This window comes from Pelophylax lessonae (genome assembly GCF_965119305.1).
Source record: "Pelophylax lessonae genome assembly, chromosome: 1".
Taxonomy (NCBI): Eukaryota; Metazoa; Chordata; class Amphibia; order Anura; family Ranidae; genus Pelophylax; species Pelophylax lessonae.
In genome coordinates this window covers 823,055,286-823,072,370 of record NC_138768.1, presented here as the reverse complement: position 1 = coordinate 823,072,370, position 17,085 = coordinate 823,055,286, and the positions used below count along the sequence as shown (strand labels likewise).

General features: G+C 46.8%; 1 protein-coding gene across 3 annotated transcripts in view; it reads left to right on the top strand.

Moving 5' to 3' along the window:
- The window catches only part of EIF2AK3 (eukaryotic translation initiation factor 2 alpha kinase 3), a 104,690-nt gene that overhangs the window by 49,303 nt on the left and 38,302 nt on the right, over nt 1–17,085 (top strand). For all 3 annotated transcript variants that reach the window (XM_082252891.1, XM_082252890.1, XM_082252889.1), the window contains exon 6: nt 12,643–12,805. In XM_082252891.1, the coding sequence (XP_082109017.1) occupies nt 12,643–12,805 (163 nt within the window). The remainder of the gene's footprint in view (nt 1–12,642; nt 12,806–17,085) is intronic.

Here is a 17,085-nt window from a genome sequence, read left to right as displayed (position 1 = left end):
AATCACCCTCTGAAGATATAGGTCCTGAGAGAGGTAGATACCCTATAAGCCACAAGAAAGGAGGAAGTATGGAATATCCGAAAGGAAGAAAAGGAAAGGAAAAGAAGGAAAGAACACAAGAAGAGAAAGGGGATAGGAGAAAGGATGGAGATGCTGGAGTGGATGCAAGAAGGGATCGGGTGGAGAAAATACAAAACACAGACAATTAGGATGAGGGAGGTGAGATATACAGACGCCAGGGTTCCCATACTGCTTCAAATTCCGCTTGCTTGTCACGGAAGATGCTGACCATCTTCTCCTGGGTCATGATCCAAGAGATTTTGCGTTTGGTCGCCCCCATTGAGACCGAGGGGGACTTCCAAGCCCGAGCCAAGGTAAGCTTCCCCCCCAACAACATGAAATGCATGAGCTTCAAACTGGTTCTGGGCCCTTTTACACCAGAGCCAAGAAGCAGTGCTACTTCCGGGGTCCTGGGAGCCGGAAGCCCGGTAACTTTGTGGATCAGACTAAACAATTTATTCCAAAAACTACGGATACGCGGGCATTCCCACCAAATATGGAGCAAGGAACCCTGATGTCCGCACTCGCGAAAGCAAAGAGGATCAGTCCCCGGGTACATTCTGGCTAGACGGGTGGGAACAAGGTACCAACGCGTAATAATCTTAACATTAGCTTCAACTAGAGATATATTCAAGATACCTTTAAAAGCCCTCCGGAAAATGGAGTTCCAGGTGTCCGGTTCCCACGATAGCTCCAGATCCCTTTCCCAGGAAAGGGCGTAACCGGGCTTGTCAGGTGAGTCGATCAAAGCCCTGTAAATCAACGAAATACCTCCCCTCTGGACTTGAGCTTGTGCACACCAGCATTCATATGAAGTGGCCCGGGGTTCAACATCTGAACCTGCGACCATAGATGATAGGAAATGTCTAATCTGGTGCAACCTAAATTTTTCTGAGGAAGGCATATCAAGCTTACTCGTACAGTGTGCGACTGACAAGGGGCCCTGAGGTGAGAGGAAGTGTCCTATCCTGAATAGTCCCTTGTTGGTCCACCATCGAAAAGCCCTTATGTTTAGTCCCGGAACAAAGTCCGGATTGTTAAAAATATGTGTCAGGGGTTTGTGAGCCGAGATAAGTGTAGGATGTGTATATAGTCTATCGCACAGCGCTAATGAGTGAGAGAGGGAAGGTGCCAATACAGGAGGTCTCCTACTTGGAGGAGCCCAAACCAAGTAATCTATGGTGTGATTAGGGACCGATTGTCGTTCCATATCAACCCAATCCGGTCTGCCCCCCATAGCATATACCACCGAGAATTGTGCCAGTTGGGCTGCCTGGTAGTATCTCCAAAGCAGGGGGACCCCTAGGCCCCCCTGTAAGCGGCTTCTGAAGAGGACCCTCCGCGGGAGTCGGGGACCTCTGGTGCCCCAAATAAACTGAACCATCTTGGATTGAAGACTCTGCAATTTCCCTTTAGTTACCTGTATCGGGAGTGATCTAAAAAGGTACAATATCCTGGGGAGAAGGTTCATTTTAACAGAATGAACTCTTCCCAACCAGGAAATGTTCCCTCTGGCCCAAAGTTCCATATCGGTAGACAATTTAGCGAACAGAGGCGGGTAGTTTGCTTGGTACAAAGAGGAGATGGAGGCGGTCAAATTGACCCCCAGGTACGGGATAGAGGTGGTGGCCCAGGAGAACGGAAAATTTTCCCGGAGGGTCTGCAACATTGATTGCGGGAGACTGACGTTCAAGGCTATTGACTTAGAGAGATTTACCTGGAGGCCTGAGATTTTCCCAAACTCATCCAACAGTCTGAGAAGATTGGGACTAGTAATGAGCGGTCTCGAGAGGAAAAGAAGAAGGTCATCAGCGAACAATGCGCACTTGTGTTCTCTACCCCCGCACAAAATCCCTTTAATATCAGGATGGCTTCTGATTGCTATAGCCAGCGTTTCGATGGCCACCGCAAAAATGAGGGGGGACAGTGGACAGCCCTGTCTGGTCCCCCTGTGTATCGGAAACGCGTCCGAATAGTGGCCCTGCAGTTTCACGTGCGCAATAGGAGAAGAGTAGAGGGCTCTTAAGGTGTTTAGGAAAGAGGGGCCAAAACCCCACCTGCTCAAGACATCAAACACATATGGCCATTCAACCGTGTCAAAGGCCTTCTGGAGGTCCAAGGAAAGGAGGAAACCCTGTTGGGGTCTCCCTCCATCCCAGGGGGCCCCCAGAAGAGAAATGATGTCCACAGCCCTTCGGATCTGGTCAGGTCCCTGCCTCCCCGGCATGAACCCCACCTGATCTTTGTGAATATAGCGGCCTATAAAATCCGCCAACCTATTGGCCAATATTTTCGTCATAATTTTTAAATCGTTATTAATCAGTGAGATTGGTCTATAATTTTTAACGTCAGAAGTATCCTTGCCCGGCTTCGGGATAACCGAAATGTATGCGGTATTGGCCGAAGCCTCTAATTGCTGTCCCTGCCTAAGGGAATTAAAAAAACGCGCCAAATGCGGGGCAAGCACTGGACCAAACGCTTTATAATAACCCGAGGAAAACCCATCAGGCCCGGGGGCCGAACCTTTTTTCAAATGCTTAATTACCTCTAAGATTTCTAGCTCCGAGATGGGGGATTCCATGGATTTCATATGAGCCTCGGAAATACTAGGTAATGCCAGGCCATCCAGGAAGGCCGTCCTGCCCTGGATGGTCGCTCCCTCACTAGGAGTGTACAACTGAGAGTAGAATTTGTAAAAAGCGGTCATAATTTTTTGTGGGTTCTGAGTCATGGATCCATCCGAAGTCTTAATTTTGGGAAAAGCATAGGATCTGGGCCTGGGGGAAAGTTTAGCAGCTAGCCGGGGTCCTATTTTGTCGGTTTGGTAATAGAACTGTGCAGAGGACCAACGTAAACTTTTCTCTGCCCGGGTGGTAAGAGCCATGTTCAGGGCCAGACGACCCGCTTCCAAACACTGTCGCGACGCTAGAGTTGGTTTTTTCTTATGTGCCCTAGACACTTCCCGGAATTCCTTCTCCAGTTTAGCTATATCAATTTGATTTTCCCGCTTAAGTTTCGCCGCCAGCTGGATAAGCTTACCCCGCATGACAGCCTTATGAGCAGCCCACACGGTTTCTGGTGAGACCCCGCTTTGAGCGTTCAAATGAAAGTATTCAGTAATGTCTTTTTCCAGCATATTGCAGAGAGAGGGATTACTGAGCAAAGATTCGTTCAGACGCCACCTGCGCACCCCATCCCGTGATCTAGGGGACAGGAGGTCCAAGATGACCACGGAGTGATCCGAAAGAGGTGATTCCCTAATATTCGCTTTAATGGCCAGAGGGACCTCAGCCGATGACAAGAAAATGTGGTCAATCCTGGCAAATGTGCCATGAGGGGCAGAGAAATGTGTGTATTCCCTGGAGGAAGGGTTGAGTTCCCGCCATATGTCTATCAGACCCAGTGAGTTAAGTTGCTTAGCGATGGTGAGACCACGTTTGGGTGGCCCCAAGACCCTAGGGCGCCTAGGGCTGGACTTGTCCAACATCTTATCCAATGACGTGTTGGAGTCACCCCCAACTATCAAGGTACCCGTTAAATACGGTTCAAGCTTCGCCCACATTCTGGTGAAAAACCTAGCCTGTCCCTGATTGGGGGCATAGTAGGACACAAACGTGTAGGAAATCCCCTCCATTGTCCCTGACACCAGAATGTATCTCCCTTCCGGGTCTCTAACTTCTGATGTGGGGGAGAAGCCCAAGTGTTTAGAAAAGAAAATGCCAACCCCTTTTGTCTTATTAGCTGCGTTAGCCAGGAAGAACTGTGGAAATTTGGAGTGTATGAATTTAGGCAAATAAGTATCAGGGAAGTGGGTTTCCTGGAGCAGGAGCACTTCAAATTTTTGGGAGTGTGCATGTTGAAAATATTTCCGTCTCTTAACTGGGGAATTCATCCCCTGAACATTGTGCGATGCAATTTTTAGAGGAGCCAGAGATGGTTTACTAACCGCCATAAATCCAGAGAGGAGCTATAACGCCAATGAAGGACCCACCTGAAGTTCCGAGGAGTTCGGGAAGTCGGAGGAACCGGAGCACCATCACAGCAGTCCACCCACCGTCTGAAGAGGAGACAGAGTCCACTCCAGCATCTGAAGAGAAAGCAGACAGATAAGAGAGAGAAAGGCAAAGAAGAAGAGAAAGAGACGGGGAAGAGGAAGACCAACCCAGAGGCCCCTGAGGCATGTAAGCCAGGGGAGCCCCCTCCCCCCCTAGGTCCGGGCCAGGCCCGCCTAGGCCCAGACCATGAGACAAGCAAAAGTTACCTGTCCGCGAAAGTTGCAGACAGACGTCTGACGCCGCCCAGGGCATATTACACTGGACGGGGTCAGAGGGAGGCGCAAAGCTCGCGCCCCAGACCTACCCGGCCCCAACCCAAATGCTATGATAACGAACATAAACTTAAATACAACATTGTGGTGAGAACCAGGGCCAACCATCCGACCCAAACCCCCCACCCTCCAAACATGTATGTCATTCCGGATGATGAATCAAGGAGTGATGAATCCCTCTACTTCCTCTGGGAGGTGGTGGAAGGACCCGGGCAGAGGCTATACCAACCCAACGGGCGTCAGCCAACAAAACCATGCGACCCCTAGGTCGTCCACCAACCCCCCAAAGCAAAAATGTGACTCCCACCGCAAGGATGAGGTATGGGGGATATCGAGCAAGAAAAGAGCCGTACAGCAAGATTTCAATGTACGGCCAACCTGTAAAAAAAAAAAAAAAAAATAGCAACAGATAGCAAGAATTTAACCAACTTAACACACCCGGCCTGATCCCAGGCCTGAAATTAACCGGGAACAGAGTTCAAAAAAGAGTCCAAGGAGTCCCCTATCTGAGAAAAAAAAAATGAAAACATTTCTCAGAGAGAGGAGGTGGAAGAAAAATTTGGAACACAAAAAAAAGGGGCTGGAAAGCAGTTCAGGTGACATGCGAGTCCTTGGATCGCTTAGATTGCTTCTTCACCCACGCCTGGGCAATGGGGCTGGCTGGAGAAGGCCTTTTGGATGGGCCAGCTGGAGCCGGGGATGTAGAACGTGAAAGTTCCAGGGAGATGATGCCCAATTGTAGAAGGAGTTTTTCGCCTTCCTGAAAGCTAGAGAAACCAAGTGTCTTACTCTTGTAGGCGAAAGAAAGACGAAATGGGAACGACCACCAGTACTTGATTGCCTTTTGGGTTAAAGCATGTAGAAGCGGTTTAAGAGAACGCCTTTTCTGGATCGTCAGGGGCGATAAGTCCGCGAATATTTGGACCGGGTGTCCTTGAATTTCCAGACGATCAGAGGACCTGGCCAGTCGCATGACTTCTTCCTTCACTTTATAAAAGTGTGGCTTTACCACAATGTCCCTGGGGAGATTATCCTTCCGGGGTGCTTGAAGGGCCCTGTGTGCCCTGTCTAACTCCAGCCTATGTGCTGGGATGTTGGGAATCAGGGAGGCAATAAATCCTTGGACAGCGTCATGGACATCCTGAACTGCTTCAGGCAATCCTCTAATGCGAAAGTTGTAACGCCGTGAGCGATTTTCAAGGTCATCAATTTTGGAAATGGCGGTTTCCAGGCGATCTGTTAGGTCCTGAATGCGGTCAGTGTTTTGGTTCGTCCTGGAGACTGTTTGGTCCATCTTGGACTCCATGATTTCAATTCTGGAACCCAGGTTTTGTAGGTCTGCTTGAATGGTGTGTGTGATTTGGCTTGCTGTCTGCGCTAAGCCATCAGACAGCATCTTAGAGAAGGCCGACATCATAGCATGAAAGTCCAAAGAGTGAGCAGGGGGAGTAAGCTCAGAGAGGTTGGATACTGAGGGGCTGCACTGTAGGCCTCGGACTGGGGTGTGGAGTAAATCTCCTAAGGTGTGCCTGATGAGCGACTCTGTGGAGGTAGGGGATGGGACCGCGATGATGCTGGTACTCACTGCGCCTTCCGGGAGTGCATGGGGGGTTGGGAGACCCCCTCCGTCGCTGTCCTCCATCCCCTCTGTCCCGGGATCTTGATCCTCCGGCGCGGGCGGCGCCATCTTGTGTAGGCCTGGAGCCTCCGCTCCGAAGCCCGGGTTGCGGGAGAGATCCCTGCGGACCGTCCCCGAGGCCATAGAACTGATCCTTGGTGTGCCCCGAGTTGGATGGTGGGGTCCTGTGTCGGCTGCGCTGCTCAATGTGGCTGTATGGGGCCGGATGGTCTGGGGCGAGACGGAGCCTCGGAGCTAAGCGGCCATCTCCGCTGCTCCGCGCATGCGCACTGAGAAGATATCACTTAAATGTTTCATCGACTGTAATTCATTAATTTGGAATGCAATTTAGAGGCATAGATAAGTCTGTGAGGACGTTATGATCTCTCAGGGTGAAGCTTGTCAGAATTTCTGCTTGCTCAGAAATGATATTGAATGAGATCAGGAAGGCAAATTGTAAAGGTGGATTGAGGAGAGAGGGATCCGCTGTTTAGGATAGATTGTAGCTGAGGCAGAAAGCAGGATAGGCTGGGCTTGAGCAAGTGAAGGATGGCAAAAAGTGAAGAATTCAGTGCCTACCCAGTCCACCGTGATATATGGATCGTCCCTTTAGGAAAAGTCCTGGATGCAGTGTCTGCTAGGCCTCAAACCTGTCTGCCTCCCTGCAGCGTGTATTTCGGACCAAAAAGCAGGATGAAGGTTCCAGGGAGGATCAGATTAGCTGTGGGTACACCGACTCTCCACCCAGGTGATCCTGGGAGCCGGATGGCTGCAGATTGGGGAGTAAGGTAGGCGATGCTCCTCTCTTGCCGATCCTGCTCAAACCCCTTTTTTGTAATCAACCCCGCAAAATATAGGCATCGGCCGATACCTATGCTCCCATAGGGCAGCTGGGGTGAGTGATGGGGCTCAGGATGATGTCCGGCAGCAAGATTATGGTGGATTGCCTCTTAGGCCTAACTAGGCCGCGATTGTAAATCTGCTCCCGGTGGCTCGATTTTGAAAATAATTGGATGATCGTGTCCCCCAGGGTCCTGAGAGGCTGGATGGGGCAAAGATGCGCTGCTCAGGTCCGTATTTAGAGAAGATTGCCACGGATTAGCTATGCGATCGGCGGCGCTCCTCTCCAGTCCGCTTCCAGCCTACTCTGCAAATTTTTACTGATCAGGTCCCCTGGGTGATAGGGTGGGCGGTATTGAGGGTAGATTGTCCTCTGGAGAGGGGATGGAGAGCGGATGCGGCCGGATACTGCTTTAGGAAAGGCCGAGGCTTTTCCTGCGAGTAGGCCGCGGCTGGATGGCTGTGTTCGGCGGCTTTTTCGCTGTAAATTTTAGGTTTATCTGGTCCCCAGGGGTTAGGGTAGTTGATGTGAGTGGCGGATTCTCCTCTAGAGAGGGGATAGAGAGAGGATTGCGGTGGATTATTGCAAGGAGCCGGCGGAGCTCTTCTCCTAGACGTTCGCCATGTTCCTCATCCGGCCACGCCCCCGTTTAGGAGGGTTTTTATAGGAATGTTTGACCATTCTTCCAGAAGCGCATTGGTGAGGTCAGGCACTGGTGTTGGAGAGAAGGCCTGGCTCGCAGTCTCCGCTCTAATTCATTCCAAAGATATTCTATTGGGTTGAGGTCAGGACTCTGTGCAGACCAGTCAAGCTCCTTCACCCCAAACTCGCTCATCCATGTCTTTATGGACCTTGCTTTGTGCACTGGTGCGCAGTCATGTTGGAACAGGAAGGGGCCATCCCCAAACTCTTCCCACAAAGTTGGGAGCAAAAAATTTGTCCAAAATGTCTTGGTATGCTGACGCCTTAAGAATTCCCTTCACTGGAACTAAGGGGCCAAATCATACCCCTGAAAAACAACCACACACCATATTTCCCCCTCCACCAAATTATTTGGACCTGTGCACAAAGCAAGGTTCATAAAGACATGGATGTGCGAGTTTGGGGTGGAAGAACTTGACTTCAACCCGATAGAACACCTTTTTGAATAAATTGGAGCTCAAACTGCGAGTCAGGCCTTCTCGTCCACATCTCGGAACTAACAAATGCGCTTTTGGAAGAATGGTCAAACATTCCCATGGACACACTCCTAAACCTTGTGGACAGTCTTCCCAGAAGAGTTGAAGCTGTTATAACTGCAAAGGGTCAGCCAACTTAATATTGAACCCTGGGATGCCATTAAAGTTCATGTGCGTGCAAAGGCAGGCGTCCCAATACTTTTTGGTAATATAGTGTATATTACACTTTAAATCAGTCCCTGTCCTCATGGATCTTAAAATCTAAGGTTCTTAGCTCACATACGAAGACCAATTTAGGCAGGAGTCAATTAACCTACCAGCATGTCTTTGGAGTACCTAGAGGAAACCATAGCAGGCACAGGGAGAACATGCAAACTCCAGGCAGATAGTGTAGTGGTTGGGATTTGAACTGACGACCCTAGTGCTGCTAGGCTGAAGTGGTAATCATTGAGCCACGGTGCTGTCCTGTAATTAACCACTTCAATACAGGGCACTTTCACCTTTCACCCCCTTCTTGCCCAGGCCAATTTTCCCCTTTTTAGCGCTGTTGCATTTTGAATGACAATTGCGCGGTCATGCAACACTGTACCCACACCAAATTTATGTAATTTTCCCCCCACAAATAGAGCTTTCTTTTGGTGGTATTTGATCACCTCTGGGTTTTTTCATTTTTGCTAAACAAATAAAAAGACCGAAAAGTTTGAAAAAAAAAAAATGTTTTTTGTTTGTTATACAATTTTGTAAATAAATACGTTTTTTTTGCACTGATGGGCTGGCACTGATGGGCTGGCACTGATGGGCTGGCACTGATGGGCTGGCACTGATGGGCTGGCACTGATGGGCTGGCACTGATGGGCTGGCACTGATGGGCTGGCACTGATGGGCTGGCACTGATGGGCTGCACTGCTGGGCACTGATAGGCACTGATGGGCAATAATGGGCACTGGTGGGTGACACTGAAAGATGGCAATGATGGGCACTGTTGGGTAGCACTGATAGTGAGGGCACTGGCGGGCAGCACTGATGGGGAGGGCAATGGGGGGCTCCCTGAGCCCTGATTGCCATCTCTGGTGGCCATAGTGGGCATCCCTGGGGTCATGGATGGGCATCCCTGGTGGTTCTAGTGGCACCCCCCCCCCCACTAGGGTCTGCACTGGTAATCAATGGTCTGATTACCAGTGCCGACCCCCCCCCCCCCCTGTCAGGGGAGCTGCCGATCGGCGCTCCTTTACTCGTGCCTGTCAGGCACTAACCTAAGGAAAGCCGATCAACGGCTCTTCCTGTTTACTATGTGACCAGCCGTGATTGGACACGGCTGGTCACATGGTAAAGAGCCTACGTCAGTAGGCTCTTTACCGAGATCGGAGATGCAGGGAGTCAGACTGACACCTCGCATCACTGAACGCCGCTCTGCGCGCCCCCGCCATCATATGACGTCCGGTCAGGATAATACAACCACAATCCCGCCGTCAATTTGCTATAGGGCGGGTGGGATGTGGTTAAAGTGTTCCAAACCCAAGATAAAAAAAAAATAAAAAATCATACATTTTTAAGTGGCCGAATTATGTTTTTTTATTCATATATATATTTTTTAATAGGTCCTCCCAAGCTACTGTTTGACATGCAATACCACACTTTTTCCAGGTAGTTTGGGCTACAGTCTATTTAGCTCATTATTAAATCAAAGAAAGATGTGCTTTGCTTCACTTCCCCTGTGATGTACAATACCGGTAGTTTAATAAATTCACTAATTAGCATATTATTATTCTGGCATCTGCTTCGTTACTGTGACGATACATTTTTTGGGGGGACAACTCACTATTATCAAGTGTCTTTAGGTGTGTCAGCATTCATTTTTCTTTTTTTTCTTCCTGTATTTTCATCTGCTGATCCTGCCAGTAACACACTTCCTTGTGCTAGACTGACAGTGCTAACTTTCTGTACTTTATCTGTGAAGGAGCAGCATTGTCTTCCTAGAACATTAAGTGTATTAGGACCACAGAACACCACACCACCTCCTTATTACATGACCGAGTGAAGGTGCTCTGTAGTTCAGAGTAGATGTGGGTAAGGTGTGATCATACTCATTGAGATACCAGTGTACACCACTGGATATTTTATAGAATGTACTTCTTCTTTGTGCCTATCAAACCGATATTCAAACCAGTTCAATGATATATGTAATAGACCAAAGGGGAGCAAATAAGAGAAGTTAGTTGCTAGGAATTACACCGATTTTAGGTACAGTGCCCAATAACCAATCGGAACCAGTTTTTTTTTTTTTGCAGGTCAGTATATTCTGAACGGTTGCTGCACATGAAAGTCGGATCATAATAAAAACTTTGTATTGAATAAACCCTTTTAGATATTTAATAGGATCATGCATGTACAGTGCATTTGCCTCAATATCCAATTATTTGGGTTACTGGACTTACCACACCATCGTAGGTAGCTAATTAGGCCCCTTTCACGCCTTCAAACTGTTTGGGTTTGCCTGTCTGTTTTTCAGGCGGACCCGATTAGGACCACCGTATGTCCTCTATGGAGCAGTGGATGCCAGTGGACATGTGTCCACTGACACTAACCGTCATCGGATCTGGTCTGCTAAAAACAGACGGATGGGGATCGTATCCCCATCTGTCCATCGGATGGAAATGGACAGGCAGGCATAGAAAACAGCAGAGCGGACACAGACCTCTCACCCGCCTGCTTAGTAGGGAGAAGCGGACAGATTCCCTACTGAGCCGGTGGATCTGCTGGACAGAGTCCTCCCCGTCTGAAAGGGGCCTTATTGTCTGTAAAGTAGACATACTAAGAGCCGGTTCACACTACTCCGACTTGGAACACGACTTGTGTGCCCTCAAGTCGCTCCAAGGCTCTTGTCATCACAAATTCAATGTAAATGAATGGGAGCCGTCTTAATATGCACTACTGAAGTCGCTTCGACTTCAGAAAAGGTTCCTGTACTACTTCAAGGCGACCTCTATCCGACTTGTGCACATAGACTTCAATGGGAGTCACTCCTAAGTCGGATCCTTATCTATTTTCAAGCAACTTGTTAGCCAGGCATTCCCACAGACAAAGTCGCCTATCATTTAAGTCTCTTCAAAGTAGTGCACAAGTCTCTTCCAAGTCTCTTCAAAGTCACGCTAAAAAGTTGCTCCTTCATGGGGCGACTTTCTGGTCGCGGTATTGTGAACCGGCGCTTAGTATGTTGTTTTGTAAAGATTGCAACAAATATTAGAATGGTCAGGCTCTGTTGAGGGTCACGTTACAGTGTTTGTCCATCGTTTTAAGCCTAAGGATTGTGTTACAATAATTTCATTATCCTAACATATGTATAAATTATTACATATTACAATTGGCTGTTCTTTTTCAGTTTTGGACAGTACAGTCAGCATGATTGCTAAAGATCACTAAGGCCCCCTTCACTCACCTGTGCGTTAACACATGCGTGTGTATAAGTATGTTGTATTTATGAAGCCTATTCATTTTGAATAAGCTCCCTCACAAAACATGCATTGATGTACTATTCAGAGTGATTCACACTGCTTCTGATTGTGTGCTACTGTACAATGGACGGATGTGAAGCCAACCTTTCAGAGCTAAGCCGGCCATAGTTAGATCAAAACCTGGTTGGTTCAGGAGGGATTGGCCGAATTTCAATCCATCTATGGGTAGGCTAGTTGTACACAAGTCTATCTCTCTTGATCAACTTGTGTACCACCAGCCTGTTGGAAAATTTTTGCTTGCTCAGTCCTGCCGGCTATAGCCAAAGGTGCTGATGAGTATATTCTGATGGCAGTCTCCCTGCTGTCAGAATACAGTAGCTCTGTGGGAGGGATTCCCCCATCCACATCAAGTGTGTGAATGGGGGGTATCAATTAATTTTCTTTTGTTCAACTAACTGGCTGTACGAAAAAAAAAAAAAAATTAATCCTGGTTGGCCAGCCTAAGAACGGCCATAGACAATTTGAATCTCTGCCAATTCAGCAGGGACCAGCTGAGATTCGAACTGTGTATGGGCAGGCTGACTGTACCCAATTTGATCGATCAACTTGGGTAAAACCAGCCTGTCGGATTTTTTTATGCGATTATTGCCAGCAGCTGTTGCCGCTAGCAATAATCACTGTCTTCTCCTGGCCAGGACAGCTACTCCCACCAAAAGTGGGTTGCAGGAAAGAAAATCGCATGGTCTATGGTTGGCTCACGTTCCATATAAGATAATCTGCTGTGTATTCATGTCAGTCATGGGATGATAGATATGCACTGAGATAAGTGTTAAGCACAATTGCAGTGGTAAACGGGAGGAACAGCATGACTGCCCCTGTAGAGGTGTAATCATACACTATACACGGCAACTGTATTACATGAATTGTTAAAGGTTTTTAAGTTAAGGTAATGACATTATTACATTGTTTAAACAATAAAATGTATTATATATCCTAACGTGTCAGGATATTTTATAGCTGGTTTGTATGCGTTTTTCTGTTCTGACATTCCCTGTTGTAACCTTGGCCTACATTTGTCTCTAGTCTTTCAAATATACATTAATTTTTTACGTGCTGCCTTTTATGCTGCATCTGACAAATAAAGAAAATGTCTTATTCTTTTGTAGTTCTGCACTCCGATTGCTTCAGCCTGGTTGGTTAGAGATGGGAAGGTCTTTCCTATCAGTCTTTTTGATGACACAAGTTATACATCAGAAGACCATATTATGGAGGATGAGGAGGATATTGTAGAAGCAGCAAGAGGAGCTACAGAGTCCAGTTTCTACCTGGGTGAGTGGCAAGAATTGCATGTTCTATGGGACATCATTGTGAGTACTGACATGTCTTCCTGTGCTGAATTGTCAGAATTTTTTTTTTTAAATGTTTTTATTAATTTTTACTTAAATACACAAAAGAAAAAAGTTAATACAACATTTCCAAACCAGACCAGATTATCATGAAAAGTAGAAAGGAAAGAAAAAGTAGAAATTTAGTGCCGGTTCACATTAGTGCGATCACAGAGCTTGCATGTAATTCGGAGCGCACTGCTCCTAAATTACATGCGATCTCATTTGCGGTGCAAATTTCAGCCATACAGTTTGTATGGCTGAATTCGCACCGCAATCGCATTAAACACGCACATGACCCTCTTTTTTAATCCGCAGCAGAATCGGATCGCATGGTGGTTCACACTAGTGCGATCCGATTCTGTGCGAACTTGCAGATCGCACTGCGATATGCAATCTCAACTGGGGATGTCGTTAACTTTTCTCTGTCGCTCATTGACAGACGTAGTCCTCCTTGATTAACCACTTCCATACCGAGTCATGTAAAATGACGTCGGCAAAGTGGTTGTCTAGATCCGGGCCGCCGTCATATGACGTCGGCCCGTTCTAGCTGCTACTGCGCGCCCCCGGCGGCGCGCAGCGGCGCGATCAGGGATGAGGCTCGTCCCTCGGACATAGCCCATCACTGATCAAGGTAAACAGCCAATAGAAATTGGCTGTTTACCACGTGATCGGCTGTGTCAATCACAGCCGATCACATGAGCGGCTCCAGCACGAGCCGCTCGTTCTCTCTGCAATGCGCGCCCCCGGGGGCGCGCAGAGCAGCGATCCCTCGGACAGAGTCGATCCCCGATCTAGGTAAAGAGCCAATGAAATTGGCTCTTTACCATGTGACCGGCTGTGTCCAATCACAGCCGGTCACAAATGTCAACAGAGAACACGGTAACTAGCTGTCACCGTGTTCTCCTCCTCACACACTGATCCTGTGTGAGGAAGAGAGTGTGGTAACAGCTAGTTACCAACTACAGTGCACCCTAAACACACTGATTGCCCCCCCCCCCCCCAATAAAGAGCACCTGTCACTAGCCCATCAAAGTACCCGAGTACCTGTCATCAGGTACTCAGATGACAGGTACTCGGGTACTCTGATGGGCTGGTGACAGGTATTCGGGTACTCTGATGACAGGTACTCAGGTACTCTGATGACGGATACTCTGATGACAGGTACTCGGGTACTCTGATGACAGGTACTCGGGTACTCTGATGACGGGTACTCGGGTACTCTGATGACAGGTACTCGGGTACTCTGATGACAGGTACTCGGGTACTCTGATGACAGGTACTCGGGTACTCTGATGACGGGTACTCGGGTACTCTGATGACGGGTACTCGGGTACTCTGATGACGGGTACTCGGGTACTCTGATGACAGGTACTCGGGTACTTTGAGTACCTGTCAATGGAGTACCCGTCATCAGAGTACCTGTCACCTACCCATCAGAGTACCCGAGTACCTGACGCCTGAAGTACCCAAGTACTTGCCGCCTGCTCATCAGTACCCATCACTACTCATCAGTACTCATCAGTACCTATCACGTATCAGTACTGATCATCAGTACCCATCAGTACAGTATCACCTATCAGTCAGTGAGTACTACTCATCAGTACCTATCACCTGCCCATCGGAGTACCCGAGTACCTGTCACCTGCCTATCGGAGTACCCGAGTACCTGCCACCTGCTCATCAGTACCAGAGTACCTGTCACCCTTCATACAGCCACCATGTCCAAGTCCAAAAAGGTTTATATACGTCGTCCGTTTAAACCTAAATACCGGTGTTATGGCAGCAGATAGCTGCCATAACCCTGGTATTTTTTTAAACGGTGGACGGTTGGCTTTCCGATAAGGGTGGTCCCAGCGGCGGATTCGCCGTGGGATCACCCTTCCGGGATGGCGGAAGAGGCGCCCCCCCCCCCCTCCCGACGCGTTTCGGTCCTTTTTCCCGCTTACCGGACCCGCCGGCAGCGGGGAAAACGATCCGGTCCCGAATCCTCACAGACAGGATGTCGAGTGAGGGCAAGCTTGCCCTCACTTGACTCTATGGTCTTGGAGGACCGGAGCTACGGAAAATGTTGTTGCCTAGCAACCGGTTTAAAGGTCCTTTTTTTTTTTTTTTTTTTTTTTTTTTTTTTTTTTTCATTTTATATTATAATTATAAATTTTTTTTTTTTTTTTTTTCTATCTTTTAGTGTACTTGTGAGATCTGAGGACTTTTTGACCCCAGATCTCACAAAAAAGAGGTCCTGTCGTGCCTATTTCTATTACGTGGAATATTTACATTTCTTTTAATAGAAATAAAAATGATCAATTTTTTTTTTTTTTTTTTAAACGGTGTAAAAATAATAAATAAAATAAATAGTTAAAAAAAAAAAAAAATTAAAGTGCCCTGTCCCCGTTGGCTCGCGCGCAGAAGCGAATGCATACAGAAACCCCGCCCACATATGTAAACGGTGTTCAAACCACACATGTGAGGTATCGCCGCGATCGTTAGAGCAAGGGGAATAATTTGAGCCCTAGACCTCCTCTGTAACTCAAAGATGGCAACCTGTAGAAATTTTTAAATTGTCGCCTATGGGGATTTTTAAGTACCAAAGTTTGTCACCATTCCGTGAGCGTGCGCAATTTTGAAACATGACATGTTGGGTATCTATTTACTCGGCGTAACATTATCTTTCACATTATGGAAAAAAATTGGGCTAACTTTACTGGTTTCTTATTTTTTAATTAAAAAAAGTGAATTTTTTCCCAAAAAATTGCGTTTGGAAGACCGCTACGCAAATACGGTGTGATAAAAAATATTGCAATAATCTCCATTTTATTCTCTAGGGTCTCTGCTAAAAAAAATATATTATGTTTGGGGGTTCTAAGCAGTTTTCTAGCAAAACAACTGATTTTAGCTTGTAAACACCAAATGTCAAAAATAGGCCTAGGCAAGTGGCTAGGATGCATGATGATGCTCCTTGGATGTTAGGCCCCTCTATATGGCTAGGCTGTGAAAAAGTCTCACACACGTGGTATTGCCATACTCAGGAGGAGTGGCAGAATGTATTTTGGGGTGTCATTTTTGCTGTGTACATGCTATGTGTTAGGAATATCCTATAAATTGACAACTTTGTGTAAAAAAAAAAAAAAAAGTTTTCATTTTTTTCCCACATTTTCCAAAAACCTGTGGAAAAAAATATGTTCAAACGACCCATAATGCCTCATAGAATATACGTTGGAGTGTTTGCTTTCCAAAATGGGGTCATTTTGTGGACTTTTCCATTGTATTGGTGCTCTAGGGCCTTGAAAAGTGTGATAGGTAGTAAGAAAGTTTTATGTGTATTTATGCTCCTAGAACGCCTGAATGTGCTTCTTGGACGTGGAGTCTCTTTTTGTGGCCAGGCTGTGTAAAAGTCTCACACATGTGGTATCGCCATACTCGGAAGGAGTAGCAGAATGTATTTTTGGGTGTAATTTTTGCTGTGTACATGATGTGTTAGAAATAGCTTATAAATTGACAACTTTGTGGGAAAAAAAAGAAAAAAAAAATGTTTTCTTAATTTTCCCAAGAATTGTGGGAAAAAATTACAACTTCAAAAAACTCACCATGCCTCTTACTAAATACCTTGGACTGTCTACTTTACAAAAAGGGGTCATTTGGTCGGTATTTGTACTGTCCTGACATTTCAGGGCCTTAAGAAAGGAGATAGGCAGTCAGTACATCTGGTGTGATCAATTTTCAGTAATTGGTACCATAGCTTCTAGACTCAATAACTTTCACACAGACTAAATAATATACACTAATTTGGGTTAATTTTACCAGAGACATGTAGCAGTATACATTTTGGCCCAAATGTATGAAGAAAAATTTATTTTTTGCAAAATTTCATAATTGAAACTAAAAAAAGGTGTTTTTTTTTCAAAATTTTTGCTCTTTTTTTGCATATATCACGAAAAAAAAAAACCCCAGTTGTGATCAAATACCACCAAAAGAAAGCTCTATTTGTGTGAAAAAAATGATAAAAATTTTGTTTGGTTATAGTGTAGCATGACTGAGCAATTGTCATTCAAAGTGTGAGAGTGCTGAAAGCTGAAAATTGGTCTGGGCAGGAAGGGTGTCTAACTGCTCTGTATGGAAGCGGTTAATATCAACTCGGGTTATACTGCCCTCTACAGGAGTAGGACTAGACAGGAAAGAAAACGTTCTGGCCACACCCTAGGGGCAGTCCCAGAGGGTATATCC